Raw genomic sequence first — 19363 nt, forward strand, 5'->3', positions numbered from 1 at the left:
GATACTGGATATGAAATTGCATGAAATTATTCCACCATCCCAACAGAGTCAATGAGGAAAATTGGGAGGCATTTAATTCATGCACAAAATGTATGTTGAAAGTAGCATCAAATTGTTTAAGATGTCTTCATACTTGCTTCAACCTCTTCCACCTCAGGTGACTGCAGCAGGAAAGGACTAAGTTTAAGTGCAAATGTATTTCAGATACATAGGTTTTGAAATAAGACCCAATACCTTTCAGGTTAAAAGGTAATATTAAGCTGCTCTTGTTTTATAATGCATACAGAGATACGGGTCACTTTTTTGGGGATGACAGTTCATGACATTAATGAATTATTGATGGAAGGGATGGTTCCCTGGGTCACTGTAATCTCAGCAACACTTAAGAACAAATGAATGAACACTGCTGCAGTTAATGACCTGGATCAAATTAATCCACTGAGAGCAGCAATTAGTTTGATAATTGTTTTAGCGGAGATGCACACTGTGACAGCTTTTTGTGTTCACTTTGGAGTCTCCCAAACTTCCCAGCAAAATTACATTCATAACAAAACCTGCTTAAGCCAGTTTATTTGGAAAAGTAAGGTTTTGTGTTCTGATCCTATTCTCAGTAAAGTTTTGCATGGAATGAGGAACGAACTATGTTTAAACGGTAGTCCTAAAATGTCTTTTTTTTTCGGGGGGGAGGGGGAAGTGTCCCCTATATCTTTTTATTTGAGGTGCAAACAGTAAAGAAAAAGGTGGTACATGTTCTGCATTCCTGTCAAGTGTCATAATGACAGCATCAAACTGAATTATTTGAAAAGTTTTAGTTTGGATGCTTGGTGCTTCTATTTGGTATCTTATTTTCTTCGTATTTTTTTTTATGTTTGCTTTCTCCCCAGATCATCCAAAATCATGGTATGAGGCAGAGATGGTGAGAAATGCACTGGAACAGAAATGTTGCAATTTTCAGGCCTCGCCTTCATTAACACTGACTGCTCATCAGCAGAAATATCCACTTCTGGGAATCTTCCAGTTTTTGCATCCGCACCAGGTACTTACCTTTTATCTTTGTTAGGGAGCACTAAGAATTAAAAATCCTCTTTGGGCTGTACCCATTGACTCCTAATACACATGAGAAAATGCTTCACGACAAAGGCTTTACCACAGGACTTCTTTTTTTTCACATGCATATATATCACATGCAGCGCACACTAACTGTTCATATACAGTCTCAGTGTGCATTTTGTACACACACAAAAGTTCCAGATGTGCTGTGTATCTTGTTTAGTTGACTTTGTTCTTCTGTAAAGCCAAGAGAAATATTAATCATTCATTTACTGTTAGGGGATGGGTCTTCTTCTCATGTTTCAGTAAAGGGGGTGGAAAAGCAAAGTAAGCCAATTTTTTTCCTATTTAAGGCCAAAGCTGGGGAATGCTTCTGGCTGAGTTCTGTACATGGCCCGGTGCTGGAAGGGCAGGGAACAACCGATGTTGCTACTTTGAATAGATTTTTCTTCCCTCCCCATTTTTATTTTTGCACAGAGAGTCTCATGTCTAATATTTAGACATGATGAGCTTTGTGCAAAAAGTAACTTTGCTCATTCTTGCCGTGTTTCAACCCTCAGTTATTTTGGCACAACAAGACGGTGAGTAATTCAAGCTTCTTATGATTTAATGTTTTTATTTTATTTTTATTTTTATTTTCACCAATGATTTTAATAGCTTATAAGAAATGTGTACTCACAAACCTCACCAGAACACTCTTCCTTCACTAATTCAGCAGTCAGGTATTTAATGATAAAGCTGAAAGCTGCAGGAGTTTGCATTACCATCCCGAAAGGTTTTTCTTCGCTTTGCTTTCTTCTATGATTACTAGGACTGTACAGTGCTGTCTGCCTTAGCTGCATTTGTTCTTGTTCTTACTTGTTTCCCTATTACAGACACCAGAGAGTTTTTAAGCTGTTTCTTTTAACTCTTGGAATAACATTTTAACTGTTAGCTCTGTGCTGCCTGGAAGTTATTTGTCACAAGCAGTAAGTCTTTGCTTCCAGCTTTTTTATTTGGAGTTCCCTTCTGTACTTGTGTGCTTTCCACTGGCAGCGTGGGGGTTTCTTTAAACAATTTGCATGCAGAAAAAAGCCTTAAAATTCTAACCAGTTTTGATGAAACCGTTTTTAAGAGGATATATGAAAATATGTCAGCTTATAGGACTTTTACTTAGGCATAAAGCAGGAGGGTAGATTAATTCCCTCAGCTGCAATAATTTGAATTGTGCATCTGCAGGCAGTTTCAGTCCCTCAGGAGACTGATTAGCAGCTGATGGTATCTGGGAGTCCATGGGAGTATGTGTGCATGTTTACAGACAGCGGGAATACCAAAACCCAAATGTACGTGGAATTTGGGGAAGGGGGGGGAATACTTTGTATACAATAATTCAACTTAAAGTGAAGATAAGTTTGGTATGAGTATTTAAGTTAAACAGATGACATTCCACAAGTACAGCTGACCTTTTTTGGATGTGCTCTGTTCCTACTTACCAGACATTGTAAACCAGAGCTTCCTTAAGATAACACATTTTTCTTTCTTGTAAATATAAAAGATCTGCAGTGTATTTATTCCTGCATTGAGACAATGAATAACTTTACAAATAACTTAGTAAGCAGCAGCCAGATAAACTGTAGTGCAGTAAAGGAAAGCCAAATGCCTTTAAAACCACACCCTACGCAACTCTATGATACAAATCATGAAAACGATTACTTTAGCCATTTCATGGCAAATCTATCTGCCGCAGCATACCTGAAAAGGCACCTCTGCCAAGAGGGGTGACTGTGAGCTCACCAGCAGTCTGTTGGCAGTGGAGCAGTTCGAGCTCAGGGGGCTCTGTGCATGAGCAAATCAGGTAACGTCATCTGCAACAGCAGCATGCCCAAATACCAGCCTCCCTCATGAAGCAGCACAGACACAGGCTAAGCCTTGCAAGGGCTCTTAAAAAAAGAACATAAAGATGTTCTGTAGAGGATAAACATAATATACTGTGAACTGATGTTTTTCTGTTTCTGCTTTCTCAGTATATAAGCTGTTCCTTCAATAATCCTCAGTGAAGAAAATACTATAAAATTTGAGCAAATGTATGCTGTGAGTTTTCTCTGCTTATAGCACAAATAACATACATAGTGTATATAATTAATATGCATTATGTATATTTTATATTTATATATAAATATATATATATCTTCAGAGGGATAAGGACTAAGGGACCAGGCAATATAAAAAGAAGGAACATCAGTTTTATTTCTCCCAATAAACAAATCCCCTCTGAATGTCAGGTCTCTCACCCTCACTGTGGTAGTATCCCTGGACAGTTCTGAGGTGCAACAGATATTTGACTCAAAAAATGGTAAATTTTGGGTAGAAGAACAATATAGAAATGAAGTGTGAGGGAGTATTCTCATTTCTTTGCCACGTTCCTGTTTCATGGTGTAGTAACATTTCCTTACTGGGCTAACTTCCATACTACTTACAGGGATGTGGTTTCACAGAGACACTGATAAAACACTAGTTATCCCTTAAAATATCTGATTCTGTCCTTTCTTTGGAATGTTCCTTTCCACATACTGGAATATGCTTTTCTCATGGAAAATAATAATTGAAGGAGTAGATTATTAGTATCACTAATTCAAGTGCAGGGCAGTGATTGACTGGGAAACCAAATTTTCTGCAATTCATAAGAGAATTTCCAGACATGCTAAAATGCTCTCTCTTGTCAAGAAAAATATGGTTAGTATCAAATGTAAGTCAATATAAAATGTTCCTTGGAAAAGCCTGCCAGGAGACAAGACTTGGCAAGATATTAAGGAAACTGCTCAGTATACACTAAGTTTAGGATAGTCAGATATACCTCTGGGGTATGTGTTTCTTTGTCTTGCTATAATAGCTAGGAATGGAGATTTGAGTATGGCCTCAGGCTGAACCTCTTCAAAAGCTCAGGAGCTGGATATTGTGGAACAAGGAATTTTCTGTGACTTCCATGGACAAAAGCTTTATGTCCTGGTAACCCACTAGGATGCTTTTAGCTTGCATATGAAATCACCTTGACACAATTCAGGTTCCCTGACATGTGACAAGTTAGCATAAAGCATTTGCAAGCCATGACTGTTCAGGGTAAAATGCCTCCTAGTGGCTGATATGACATAAAGCTGGTGCTTCAGACATGACAGGTAATTCATATTCCAGCAATGTATATTCAGTTCCACCATCTGAAGGCACCTTTACATCCTGCATATTAAACTAACAAAAAGTGTAAGAACTTAGAATGCTTCTTTAGGAAAGAAATCCATCCTCTACCAACCAGCATAATTTGTGCAAGTATTCGCTAGCCTTACAGTCTACATTCATCCCATTTATCTTGAGTTTGTAGTCAATCCAGACAGCTACTTCCAGAAGACAGCATAAATTTTATCATTTTAGCTAGACTAGAGGTACTTGGCACATTCCACCAACTACAAAGGAAGCACATGCACAAACCTGCTCTCATTGGTGCCAAAAGGGGGGTCAGATGGATTTGGGCCTATCTCAGCTGCATCTAAGATGGTTAAAGGACATCTCAGTCACCTGAAGTGTGACACTTCCCATACATACACCCCATAGTCTTTAAGGGACTTCACTGAGGTCATCAAGAAAACTCTACTGTTCTAAAAGCAGTGTGAGAGCAGAGCCGGAAACCCTTCATTATTATTCCAAATATTTTTTTGCTCTAATGTAATTAGAGCATTTTCCTTGTAATGTAAATATTATCTTGGATGTTTGATCAGGAAACTAATTTCTGAGGTAATGACTGAATCCTAAAATATCTCTGAGAAGACTTATTGACCTTTCGAATTACTTTCAGTCACAAATTACAGTTTTATAATTAAATATAACCACTCCATATAGGTTTTAGGAGGCAGAGAACTTTTTATGTTGAACACCTACTTCTGATCCCCTAGAAAAGAAGGGTGATGTTTTAGAAAAACTTGTAAATACCTTGGTTTAACCATTTTGCTTTCTTCTTTCATCAATTTGTAAAGATTTGATAGGTAATGAAGTAGACAGTTACCTCACAGATGCAGTGTATTTGTGAGACTGCCAGACTGACATTTTTAGCAACTACCTATATGCAACAATGCACATAGGCATTGTTTGTTGATAAATGAACTAGTTTAAGGGTAATGACTATCTTTAATTAGTAAAAACTATTTTTCCTCAAAGATTTTGGTAACACAGAAAAATCCACCTCCAGAATTTGGAAGGTAAAACCAGATGAAGCATGTCTGTGTGCCAACAGATAATTACACCATCATAAGTAACCTGGGCTATGTGAAGATAGGAAAGATCAGGGGTTTACTGCTGTTCTTCCATTTTTCCTAACTGTTTTTTACCAAGCACATGCCAGGCAAGGTTATGCTTAGGAAAATCGAAACATTCCTTTCTAGTCTGGAAAAATCATGCTAAATGAAAGCCTTGGGAATCCACCCCCTCTAAATATTATATATATGTTCTTGGAAATACTACAAATTTCATAAAGACATTTTAAATCACACATCCCTGGAAGACATTAGCTTTAGGAAAATGAGACCATTATATATCCTTTCCTTTATTTTCCAGATTTGTTTTTGATTTGAGACCAAATCTACATAGATTGATTTTTCAAAAGAGGAGGTGGAGTTGGAAACATCCACTGCTTTATCACATGGGGAAGAAGGAGAGGTAGATGGGTGTTGTCTCTGGCATGAATATTACTGTTGATGCCTCAGAGTCATTATATTTGCTCCCTTCTTAGTGCTGCAGATTACAAGCAGATCCTATTTCCTCTTCCAGCCTCTGCCAAAGTTTTGAGGTTTGAAATAGGCAGCCAGGTGTCACATGCAAAATCTTAGCTGATGCCAGCCTTACACAACAGATGTGTTTGTTGGATGTTAGGTTTAATAGATCCCATTCAAGAGAAGGAAAGGATTGAATTACTATCACTTTTTGTTTCACAGACTGGCTGATAAACCAGACTGACATGGATCCCTTAGTCATTGTCCCAGTTATGTGCTAATATTGTTCAAACCTTGTTTTAATCAGAAATGTGCAGAAAATGGGAAATACCTGGCTTCATAATTAGGAAAGTATGCTGTAGGTCAATGGAAATGATGTAGTCTGTCATTTAGTATTTTGGATTAAAAGCAATCTCCTGAGTTAAAAGATGCAGCCTAACAGTATGGGGCAACAAAGTGCATTTTCCCAGGCCAGTGGGCGCAGCGAAAATTATCTTGCTTTTGATGTTTTTATGGTGGGTTAGTAATCTGGAGAAGAGCACAAGCCACAGCTGCTGTAAGAGTTGCAAGTTTTAGTTTGTTGGTTAAAGTAATAATTCATCAAAACCCACAGAAGTGGAAATTAGTGCAATGGTCATGTCCATTAATACTTCAGATTATGCTGGCCTTTAGTCATGCTTGTTTAAGAAACTAGGCAAAGATCTCACCTAAGAAGGGAAACCTGTTGGCCATGGCAATGATATGATGTTAACAAAATGGTGTGGGGGGTGTGTGTTTGTATTGAAGTAACTGGGTTAGATTCCTACATCATTGCAGAAATTCCATGTAATGGAGCAAAATTCAATTTATTATTGGCAACACCCCAAAACATAAACCTTGTACTTGAAAAGGGTATAACGAAATCTCTTCTGATTCAACATGACAACCGTAAGCGTGTTCTCCTTGTGGTGGCTTGGTAAATTGCACAACTTGGTTTAGAGTTCAGTACCCATCACCTGTATGTCTACAGTTTTGAGACATTCTGACTTTGGGTTTTGGCAGATAAAAAATGACCTTAAACCCAAAATGGAACAAAAATTTTAGTGTCATCATTTTACCTCCTGCAATTCTTTACCCGCCTAACCCTCCTTTGACATATTTATGATAATTTACCCTGTACAGAAGGAGAACTGGGCACATATGCAACTCTTTCTCCAGGAGTGGTGCAAGAAGTGTATTTTGCTTCTATACCCTGTCACCATGTTGAGGTGCACATGGATGGATGCAAAATAATGCTACAGCCACTGGCCCTTGGCATGCTGCCCATCTCCAGACCAGGGGATCTAATGGATTCCTCTTGGAGAGGAGGCTGTTTGGGGCTGTGCTGCTCATGGTGATATTATCTTTATTACAGAGATGCTATATGGTGACTCACTGCATTTGGTTTCCCATGGCCATGCTGCTACTTGATACCAGAGCCAATGCCCTGGCTTAGTTACTGCTGCAGGACAGCTACTTCTCCATAGATATTCTTTCTTCCTTTGAATCTTTTGATTTGCACAGGTTTTGTGAAGCTTTACTGTCAGTCCTCTCTGTGGCTTCCCTGACAAGTGGTGCTTTGTCTCTGGAAAAATCTGTAAGGAATTCCCTGAGAATTTCCTGATCTTTCTCCATTCAACCCAGTCAGACACTTTGTGTTTCAGGAAAATTCCCATATTTATGTATAGGGGCTATGTCATTAATATTTCTCACATTGCTTTGAGAGCAAGAACGGTTTCAAAGATTAATCTCACAATGTTCCTGGCTATGGCTAATGAACTGATCTCTGAATCTTTACAATCAGTAAAAAATTACATATTACAGGAGTCAGAAAGTCTCTTCTGTAAGTATAACAGAGATACAGATGTGTCCTTATCTTGTCTTAAGTGCTGGAAATGTGCAAGGAGGAAGGAGTTCCAACACTGACTGTAGAGCAATACATCTTTCATGCAGAGGCATAGTAAATGATATTTTTTATTTATACTTTCAAGCAGGCATTTATTTTTTCTCATCTTGTATTTTGTAGGGAAGGTTCTCTCCATTTTGCTTTTAGAAAACCTAACCTACTTCCAACCACTGGTTTTATTTATTTATTTTCACTTCAGAGACAATCTTCTTGTCTCCAAGTTTGTGAAGTGGAAGTCTCTGCCTGTTTCATGTCAAAATGACAATGGAAAACATGATATAACCCCCTCCAACAACAACCGTTTGTTGGCTTTAGTTTGGATAAACTTCAGCTCTGGGACTTCTGGCTTTGTTTAGTTTAGCAGAAGAGATTCCTTTCAGATTAGCTAACAGACTACTTCCATTTTCCCTGATTTACATCAAACCCTTCATTTAAACATGAACTATCAGAATGAGAATGAAAACGGCACCTCCTGTAACAGTGTCTGCACATTTTTTCCTTGCTTTGATTCCCACAAGTACTCTGTGAAGAGATGTCTGCCAGGGAGGAGAAAGCATGCACAGGATATTGAATAGCAAGAATGTGATGATCGTGATGGAAAGATATATATCTTAAAGCTAAATGTGTTTTGTTATTTTGAAAGCCTAGGCCTTCTCTTACAACTAAAGAAGCACCCATATGACTCTCAGGAAATGGGGGATGTGACTTGTAGATTGAAGACTCTACCTGAGTTTGTACCAGAATGGCCTTCGATATAACACGAAGTTATCCATAGCCACAGGAAACCCATCCCTTTCTGCAGCTGGTTTCTCTTCCAGTCACTGTGAATTCCATCTTGGAGGGTGGCACAGGCATCTCGCCTACCCTGCCATGCAGCAAAAGATTTCTTTCCATGTGCAAAACTTCTGTGGGCTGCAATGGTGCCTTCAGGCGCTGCTTTAGCTCCAGCCCCAGCACTGTGAAGGGTAGCAGAATCACAGGAACATCCTGTGCACGTTTGCAGCAGTAGGTATGAAAGGATGATCTGTGTCTGGAAACTACTTCCCACAGCATTTCAACACTGCCAGTTCTTGGAAAACTTCTGGACATAATTAGTTCCCACTGCAATTCCCTGCAGTTCACGCCCAGTGAGCAGTCGGTGTCTGCTGCAAACATCTATTTTCCTTTATTCTTTCCCTTTGTACTTCTTCTCTTTTCCTTCCTTCCACTTTCCTTTAGGAAAAGAGGCAAGAGAGCTACAAGAAGCTACAAGAAATTGTAGCTCCTTTTTCAAACAGACATGAGAGAAACAGTTGCTCACCCGAACACAGCTAATAAAAAATATGGGAAGCATTGCTCATTGTTCCTTTGATGTTCAACGTAATAGCCACTCTGAGCACCAAAGGAGAATGAACTACATCCCCCATGCTTTCCTTCAGCTATAAGCAGTGAAAATACAATTCATATTACCTTCATGTTCATGAGAGGCTCCTTTTAAAAAATGGTATTTTTTCTCTGTTCAGCTTTAAATTACAGTATAGTGTTGGCTTGGTTTCCTACAGAGCAGTAGTCATTCTGTGCCAGCTGTTTAAGAGAAGAATGTCCTAGTGAAAACAAACAATAGGCTGTGTAGTGGGAATTGCAAATCTTTGAAAAGAGCAATTGAAATCTGCTCAGGCATTTTGAAGATTCTTTGCGCAATATTCAAAGACTGTTGGTGGCTTAGTCATTGGCAGGGTGGTCCTCTTTGTAGATCCCTCTTTTTTGTATGAACAGAATAGCATAAATATGGAGAGGGGGAGGGAAAAAGAAAGAAAGGCATTCAAGTCCAACTGATTCTTCTCCTGCTAGAGCAGCTGAACAGAGAAAGAGCATCGTAAACTTCCTTCATCCAAGAATCAAAAAAAAAGTAGAGACCCTCTTCAGCTATAAGGTGTCCTCTGTCTCAGGCTCTTCCACTCATGCCTTTTAAGGGGTCCAGCACATAAACTCTGGTTCTAGCCTTTTCTGCTGCACAGCGCTGTTTATTCTCACCCTGTGCCAGCAGGCATTGTTGCTGCACAGAGCAGGGAGAGCTAAATGTGTGCCAGGCTTCAGGCCACCACTTCAGTAGCAATAATTCTGACCTCTGATATTAATAAAAAGTCAGCTCTGTGCTTGCAGGCCCTTCAGCAGACCAAAAGTGTGGATTTTCACCTAATGAGGGAATTGGTTAGGAAGATCCTTAGCTCTTCGTACTTGAAAAATAGGCATAAAACTTGGTGCTTAAAAGTGGCCCCAGAATTAAGAAAGTTGTCTTTGGTACCCTGAGAAAACCCTCACAATACTGACTTTGGTAGCCTCAGGAAATTGACAATAAGAACGTTGTATCCAGTGTACAAATAGCTATTTAATATCCTTTATGAGGCAGATAAAGAAGAATTTTAAATACTGCCATCTGTATCCAACGAACTGTCCAAAATGGATGTGGAGTGAATTAGTATAAACTGGAGCAAGGAATGAATGAATACAAACAGATACAAGCAGATGCAACTAGGTTAATGGTGCTTTATGCACTCTATCTTCTCTGCCCCCAGCCTTCTGAACTACAAATACCTTTCATTTATTGGCAGCCAAAGATATGATTCTTTTCTTTAGACAATACACCAGAGTTCTTTAATCCATCACTGGAATATGAAATACAAGAACCAAACCCTTCCTTTACTTCCAACTTCTGAAATTACAGGGAAATCAATAAAATAGTGTGGGGAGTTATATTATTGTAGAATTTGACCTCCTGCTGCTTTACTCATCTCTGATGTAAATTCACTATGGCCATGGAGATATATTGGGGCTGACATTGTCCAACGTATCTGAAAATATAAATGATATTACCATATGTACTATACTGCATTGTAACATTTCCCATCTGTTTCAGTCTCAGGAGAATCATTGAATCAAGCTGATTTCTTCCAAGGCAAACCACAGAAACAGCATTGCATAAAAGTGTTAGCCCTCTCACTGAGCAAAGGGTAAATAGGAGATCATGTCCCACTTGAAACTTTAATCGCCTGATAAAAATTGGTTTAATTACAAAGTTAGGCAAAGAAAAACAAATATCATACTTCCTTCCCCCCCCCCCCCCCCCCCCCACCAGAGCCTTTGGGTTTTATCTTTTTATCTTGGGAGATGCTTAAAGTATCCTGAATGAAGTAGTTACAGTTACTGTTTTACATGAGGTGCTATGTAAAGCAAACTGTAACTGTTATTGGTTTCCAGTGGTTCCCTTTCACTTAGCAGCTCAGAAGCTGAATCTCACTTTCATGGTGCTTTGGATCTGTCAGAGATGTTGTACAGTCTGGGAAACCTGCTTGTACACAATGACTTTTCCAGAGTTTCTTTATTCATGCCAGGACAGATCTACTGCAAGAAATGTTGCAAAGAACCCTCCAGTGTTATAAACTATTCCTCGTCCTAGCAAAAATCAGAAATGCAGAAGTATGTTTTGGAGATATACTGTGGAGGTGGTTTTTTTTTTTTTTTTTTTTTAAGTTCTGAAAAAATGTTGTGCTGGATTTTGGTAAATTTTTCCACTTCATTGATTCTAATAATGTTGAGCATGAAGCTATAATTTTTCTTTAGAAATACATTAGGCTTGCTTCTTGTGGAATAAAATTAGAAGTATACACATGTTCAAGTGTTCAAAATTAAGATTACCTTGACACTTGGACTCTGACTGTAGAAGTCTTCATTGGCTGCCCAAGGAGTGGGCAGGATATATGTTTAAAGAAACTAATAAATCCATAAAATCATAGGTAATCACATAAGATCTGGAATTTATGTCAGTTACTGCTTGGTTTAAGACACCAGTCTTGCTGCCATTTGGCATCATTCACTCTAAAGACAAGAAGCACATTAAAATCAGATTACTGCAGAGTACTGAGAATTTATGCCAGCACTACAGCTCAATAGCCACAAAAAAAGTGATTGCAGATTGCTGCTTGCTTTCAGAGTGACACCAAATGGCACAAAAGTTGATGTACCAAAAAATATTGTAATAACAGAGAGGATGGAAAAATCTCATATGCATTTTACTGATAATTGGAAGAGTGACTGAAAAAAAAATGTGCAAAGTCCAGGTAAAATCAAGGGAGGTTCTAATCAGGCAGTGTTTACCCTTAATCAGGAAGGAATGATACACATTCTGCAAGTGTAGCAAAAGAGGTCCATTGCTACTAAAAAAGGCAAATATAGTTGAGTTATAGAGTCAACCTGCTGAGAGAGGACTTTGAAGAGGAAATCCCAAAATAACATCTCAGTACAGATGGTCATTCAGGAATATCTTCCTCCCTTACAAAGAAAACCCAAAGGATTCAGGCCATGATGTTGTCGAGGAATAGCTAATAACAAAAGGAGTATAACCACCTCCTGCATCTAGAAGATGTTTTTCTCAGTGTTCAGAAACACGTATAACAGCTTTCGGGGCAACCCCAAAGAAAGTAGCAAGGTGATACATATACAGGAGTCTGCTCTGCACTGCCCCTTGTATGACTCAGTTTGAAGTGACTGTTCTGACAAAGACAACCCCCACCAACTGAAAACACAGAAACCCCTCCTTGTGCTTTGTTTTCCTATTAGCAGTTTTGAAACAAGAAAACTCTTCTTCCATTGTTTTTCATGCTCGACGCCAGCTGAAGCCAGTGGGGCTGTTGTGTAACAATATCACTGATGGAGTATCACTGGTCCCCATTTCAAAGCAACACTTGTGGGGCTGGGTGGCCTTTACAAGTTGCATGAAGAACATAATTCAAGGATGTCAACATGCATGCCTGAATAGGGCAATTTGTGAAACGTAAATGTTGAGGGAGAGCAATGTGACAGCTTCAGCCACTTTAGACCACATTACCTTTAAGAGCAATATCCCTCTGAAGATAAAGGAGAAAAATTAGAGTTCTTAACATAAGTAATTCTGAAAGATTAGGAAAAAGACAGTAATCTTCAAGGAAAATAGAGGCATTTTGTGTTTTACTTAGTAGCAAATATGCCATAAGGATGTTTTTATAATCCTTGATATTTCTGAGATTACTTAAAGCTGCAGAATGGTTGCAGCATTTGGAGCCTATAAAGACGAACAAATGGAACAAGCAATGACTTGTTTAAAATGTGAACACTTGTTTGTACCAGTGCAGGCTTGGTTTCTTGGCGGGGGGGGAGTGTCCATTTTGTAATCTGAAAGGCAGATTGGGTAGGTCCAAGAGCAAGGGCAGTTTGGCTATATGACATAATGATCCTTTGCCTGAGAATCCAGCCTCTTCTATACATTGCCAGTGAAACAGTGCATGTCTCCTTTCTGTAATACCTTTGACAGACAAGTACAGTATTATGATTAACCAGCATTCTTTTTTGCTGCTTTCTCCTTCTTGCTCTGGATCTGAGTAAAGAGGAAAACATCTGGGACTGGCGCAATGGCAGAACTGTTCAAATACCAGCTTTTTTGGCAGACAAGCATCCCTAGAAGTAAGAAAGCTCTAGTTTCAGACTGCAAGCACAGGATGTAGCCATCCTTTTTGGTGTAAACTTGGGAAATCTGTGAACCATTCATTCATACTCCTCCATTCCACCCAATAGCAGTTCTTCCTCCTAAAGGACATGGACCAGGAAAGGATTTTTAAGATGGACCTGCTCTGATTTTTCATAGCCTGAGTTTGTTTCATCAATTAAGGTTTCCTTCCTGATACCCCCAGTTGAATGGAGGATGAGCCTTACAAAATATTACATCAGTACCATTAAATCTGAAAATATCTAACAGACACCCGAATTGGCTCTTAAGTTCCCATGCACCATGTGAATGGATTCAGTTAGTTAGCTGGTTAAGACAATTCCAGCTGAGAGAATGTCTGTAGGCCCTACAGTTAAAAAAAAAAATAATCTTATTAAACCATTTATTTTCTTATATATCTACCTCTTTTTCTGACTCCTCTCTGAAACTGACACTCTCAGTAGTTGGCACTTACCTGACAGGAGAACATGTCGACAAACCAGGCCATTCTGGCTCAGCAAGCCACTTAGTTCATTATGAGAGTCTGTTTGTTTCCATTACTGACTATGGGATGGAACAAGTATGTTTGATTTTCTTATAAACATCATCATAATACCAGACAGGGAGCCTAAACCATTTGCTTCGAGGTAGACGCTGTGGGATTCTTTTCTGCTCAGTAAATGGAAAGCAGCAATGCTGCAGACGCTGGAATGGATTCCTCCGTCTACTCCAGTGTAGGAGAGAATTAGAGCATTTCCACTGAAAAAGAATAATATGTCTCCGAAACAGTGTTGGAATACACAGTAAATATATGTATTTACTATAGAAGAAATTCAAAACCACATTTTGAAGCAGTCATCCCATAAAGCAAATGACCAAAACCTGGTCAGAGTAAGGAAGCACAGGCTTTGTACAGTTAAAAGTCCACAAAAAGCTACAGAAAGACTCTTCTTAGCTTTAACAAGAATTTATATTTAGTCAAAGTTAGAGGCAAGGGCCTCCTTCGTCTCAGTGCTTTAGTCTTTGCCAGATTCACTTTAAATAACAGCAAAATCTGTTTGCTTGACTCATTGTGTTTGTGATCAGATTCTCACAGATGAAAGCTCCTCGGTTTTGTTTCCCAAGCCACCATCCAGCGGCTGCTGGAGGGTCGTGAGTCACCTCTGTGTGGACTATTGCCCTTTCTGAGGCAGAACCAGACAAGTTCAAGATGTTCTTTAATTTCTAACCACTTAGTCATATCTCTGCAAATGGGATATATGAGTCTGCTACTAAGGCAATAGCTGGACATTTGCTTTGTCCAAAGTGGGAAAGCCTGTGGTTTTTGAGGATACTATTAGGAGATTTTTCCCTTTTGCATATAAATGTGGTTGTCAGGATCATGGCGCTTGCATAAATGCAAAGCCAAAAGCAACTATAAAACAGGCCATCTTCTCAGGTCGTAGCACTAGATAGCAAATACCCATTTACCTCCCTGAAATCAGGATTATGACCTATATGACATCTGTTACCCTTTAGGCCTACAACAATCATATTTGTTTTCCCCGGGCTCTTTTTATGTACTACGCAGGTCTATTGAGACTAAATGGTGATTTTGCCTTCAACTTTTGCTATTGGTCTGCCTACATACAGCTGCTAGGCTACTTAGAAAATGGGAAATAATTCAAAATCAGCATATGACGAAGCTTATGTTGCCTTTTTTTTCTTTTTCTCACTTTTTAGGCTGGCCCAGGGAAATGCTTCTCACAGCAAAATCTTTAAAAATGTGAATGCTCCATAAACAGCATAAATGTAAAGTTGGTCAGGTTTTCAAATATTAAACTTAGTTTTGTACAAAATCTCCAACAAATCATTGCAATAACTGCCATAGAAGTGAAGTGCTGTATAGCCAAAGTATTTAGGGCTTTGGGAGGAAGAATAAGATTTTGCATTTCTATAGATGAATACTGTTGAGTTCTAATATGTTTTTAAATCTTAGGCTAATATATATGTTTAGGAAACAATAAGAAAAGCTGGCTAAGGCAAGTATGTGACTGTTCTACTGCAAGTCCAGAAGTAGTCAAGTCAGCTTTTTTATAACATTATTTCTATATATTATTTGCCAGTGCTTTAGCACAAATCAGCTTTCCTTTTCCAAAGGATTTTGGAGCTAACAGTTAATCTTTATGAGAAATGCAAAATGCATTATGTCATAACATGCTGACACACAGATCTACATCTGAGCACAGAGGGGGTGTCTTGAACAGACTAAGTCTTCCCAGATGTAAGTTTCCTTTGGAAACCTATTTAATACTTTCATTCTGCCAAAGGCCACAGTGATTTTCATTGCAGTTCTCCTAGCTTAATTCTTAATTCATTTAACAATGTCCAGAAAGTTTGAAGCAAATATGAATGTCATTATATCCATATGTCTTCAATTTTTTGTCTCTTTTCCTTCTGTTAAATAATGCCATCTACTGTAGAATAATTGAATGACAACCTTGTACAAATGAAGAGAAATCTGCTTTATTTTCTTATTACTGTAAAATTATGTCAGTCATTTTGTGACACATTTCAAATTTCCATGATTTTCATCAATATTTTTGACTAAAACATGGAAAGGTAGGTATTTCCAGTGCGAAAAATTGATGACTGAGAAAAGCCTCTGCTTCAGAAAAGGGCAGCTGTCTTGAAAACAATCTTTTCTAACCAGCAGGTAAAAAATATGGGAAAGATGGCCCTTTTCTGCTCCCCATTCAAGGAGCTGTCCTCTTAACTTTAAGGCAGCAGCATCACATGTCTGGAGATAACAAAAAAAAAACCCCAAAAACCACCACCAAAATGAATCAATGAAAATTAAGTAAGGATGAAAAAAAAATTGACATGAAAATGCAAATTCTTGGGTATGAGTTTACTAGTGAATAAGAAAATTGCTGTCTTAAACACATAGTTAAAAACAAATTGTGGTTTTGAAAGGATACGAAAGTGCTAAGAGATGAAAATGTGAATTTTAAAAATAATCAAACACATCTTACGGGTACAGAAGTGCGTACACTATGCATTTTTTTATATGTATATGCAGTTCATATAACTGTACATTACATGTGCACACAGTATTAAGTTCTTTTAGATCTATATCGTGGTATTTTTATATTAATAATTATGTATAAACTATGTTTTGCCCTAAACTAAAGAAAAATCATCTCTTCCCTTCCTCATTACATATGTGAATGAGAAGGGTGTTTTAACCTGTGGAGCTGGGAAGTACTTAAGTGGAACGACAGCTGAGTACATCGCTCTCGGGTGAAGCCCACCTGTGTTCTCTAGGGTGTATCCAATTAGCTCCTTTTAAATGGATAACAAGCTCTAACCTCCCCTGTATCTTTGGCGGTATTCTGCCTCCCACAGCATACTGCTGTTGAGGTCTTCCTGCATACCGTGAACCACTTACACACTGAGCTACTCAGCTTTTGTTACTTTATAATTCAGGTTTTTCCATGTGTCATTAGAGAGACTATAAATAAGATTTCATTTGTAATGCTGTGCCTGCATTTATTTTTTAAGCTTTTTGTATCTTGTTCTAATCAGGGTGGTGGTAAAAACCAACTCTTAACCATAAGACAGTCAACATTTTCCTATTTGCTTCTTTTAAAATTGAAGTGCAGAAATAACATAAGTTGGTGTATGCAGATAGCCTGTAGTAGGGTTGAAACTGGGAAAAGAAACCTCCCGTACCAGGCAGTGCCCTGCTCTGAGACTCCCACTCTGGTTCTCCACGCAGTGAACCAGGAGGTCTTGGCTGTGTTCTCCATTGCCCTTACAGAGCTCATACAAGGAGGTGATGTATTTCATAGGTGAAAGAGGAAAAAGGTTAATATGGACAAGAAAAAACAGCTAAGTGAGACACTGGGAAGGGAGCAGAGTCTGAAAATCTAAGCTCAGTTGAGTACATGGCAATAAAGAAGGTGAACTGTTCAGGTACAAAAGGCAAGAGGATTTAGGGAAGATGAAAAGGGAAGTTACATGTTATGGGGAAAGATGAAACCGAATAGAGAATAAAGGGACTGAAGCAGAAGCAGAATGAGAAGAGAGGAAACACATCCAAGTGTGTACCATGCCAAACAGCATGGGTGCGGGTATGGAAAAAGATACCCACAAATACAGAGAGAAAGTAAAGCAAAGAATGTGAAGAGAAAAAGGAGACCAGTGTGCTAATGCAATACTGGAAAAGAGAAAAAACATGATGAAAGATGCCTCATGGGAGAAAAGAAAAAGGGACTGCATAACCCATAGGAATGGACTGCATTATAAATTTGGACTCAGCCTTGTACTACATAATTATGACCATTACAACTATTTGATGGTATTCAGAATTTTCTGCCTGGAGCCAGTGGCAATTTTAGTGTCAGAGCTTTGAATTACATCTTTTGGCACTTTTTCTCTTTTTGAAGGGTGATGTGTAGCCAGTAACTTATTTGATATTAAATTTTTAAGGACAATGTAGGTACACAAATAGCCCTTTCACCAGAATTTTTTATTTGTAAACTAAATTATTTTGAATTATTAACGGAAAAAAATCTTATTCCATTATTTAAGATATTCACTGATACTTATATTTGCAATCTGAGACTTCCAATAATTTCTACAAAACTTACAAGGAGCTTGTCTAAATATGTTGTTTTCATATTGGTTTCTTAAACTTTCTGAATGTTGTTTCTCTGAGAAAATACAAACCCACAACTTAATGCTTGAAGCTGGTTTTCATCAGTCTTTTCAAATTCATTATCTACAATAAATTTGATCAGTAGATTATCTGCAGGAAGAAATTCACAAATCCATGTGTATTAACGATGAACAATGTTTTTTCTGACTACACAGACCCTTGTAGCATTTGAATGGGGCAGATGACACAATAATTGCAAACCATTTGGGCAATTAATGTGAACATTCTTTTACATCTATCACATAGTTGGCTTTCAAAAAATACTTTGAAAACACTTGGTACTAACTATTGATACAAGATGCTAACAACAAGAGTTCATGCTGGACAGATGGCTTATTCTGCATGATGTGTAAGTGATCATGTTGGCACATGGGGCCAATGATACACTTGTTTGAGAGATTTGGCACCTTTGCATTTTAACTGCAGCAGAGAATTCAATTGCTAATTACACAGTAATTCAGTTTGACATTAAAATTACTCGAGACAGAAAATTATCATGGATTTAATTGGACTTTGGATCAGCTCCAGGAGGTTTCCATTGATGTCTATTTATAGACTCAGAGCAGACTGCAATTAATGTAACAGATCCTCCCAGTGTCTGAGGAGAAGCATTTTGCCTTTTACTTCACATGCGGAAACCGTATTACAGTAGAAAATAAAACAGACTATCCAATAGCTTTCATGTTATACATCTTTGATTTGGAAAACACATTTGAAATAATATTGAACACTATTTTGTCTGTCTTTCTAGTTGCAGGATGTACCCATCTTGGGCAGGTTTACGCTGACAGGGATGTTTGGAAACCAGAGCCATGCCAAATCTGTGTGTGTGACTCAGGATCTGTTCTCTGTGATGACATCATCTGTGACGATCAGGAGCTGGACTGTCCCAACCCAGAAATTCCCTTTGGAGAGTGCTGTCCAGTTTGCCCACAAACAACGCCACAACCTACCAGAGTAAGTTTGTTCTCAAAGCTGTCACATTGGTGCTGCCGCCTTCTTGATCCATGTCAATTTCAATTAATTTTCATTTAGATGCTCTTAAACTCTTTTCTTCTAAATGCTAAGCTTGTCACTTTCTGACTGTAGGCAAATACCTAGAATGGGCAAATTTTGCCAAAACAAATTTTAAAAAACAGCTTGAACTTTCACAGAGTTTTATCATTTTTGTAAAATTCAAGAATAGTTCTGTATTCTATCAGAGACTTGGTACCAGATCTGATAAAATACTTTTTAGTAATTTGGGCTATGCAGCTGAAAGCATGACGTCCTTCAACCCAGTTTTATGTAGGCAACAGGCACAGATGAATAACAGAAAGGCATAGAGGGAAAGAATTAGGCATTACGTTTTTAATTTTATGGAGAAGCATAGGAATAATGCGAAGAGCTTATTTATGGACTGCATGCTCAATCTATATGCATGAAACTAATGCCAACAGAGAGTTCAATTTAGACAA

At 38.3% G+C, this 19363-nt stretch overlaps 1 protein-coding gene across 1 annotated transcript in view; it reads left to right on the top strand.

The window, feature by feature from the left end:
- The first annotated feature begins 1423 nt into the window (after nt 1–1423).
- COL3A1 (collagen type III alpha 1 chain) overlaps nt 1424–19363 on the top strand; it is a 50762-nt gene continuing 32822 nt past the window's right edge. Inside the window, exons 1-2 of the mRNA XM_030486161.1 lie at nt 1424–1631; nt 18658–18863. Of these exons, the coding sequence (XP_030342021.1) occupies nt 1553–1631; nt 18658–18863 (285 nt within the window). The 5' untranslated portion in view covers nt 1424–1552. The remainder of the gene's footprint in view (nt 1632–18657; nt 18864–19363) is intronic.

This window comes from Strigops habroptila, chromosome 5, assembly GCF_004027225.2.
Source record: "Strigops habroptila isolate Jane chromosome 5, bStrHab1.2.pri, whole genome shotgun sequence".
Classification (NCBI taxonomy): Eukaryota; Metazoa; Chordata; class Aves; order Psittaciformes; family Psittacidae; genus Strigops; species Strigops habroptila.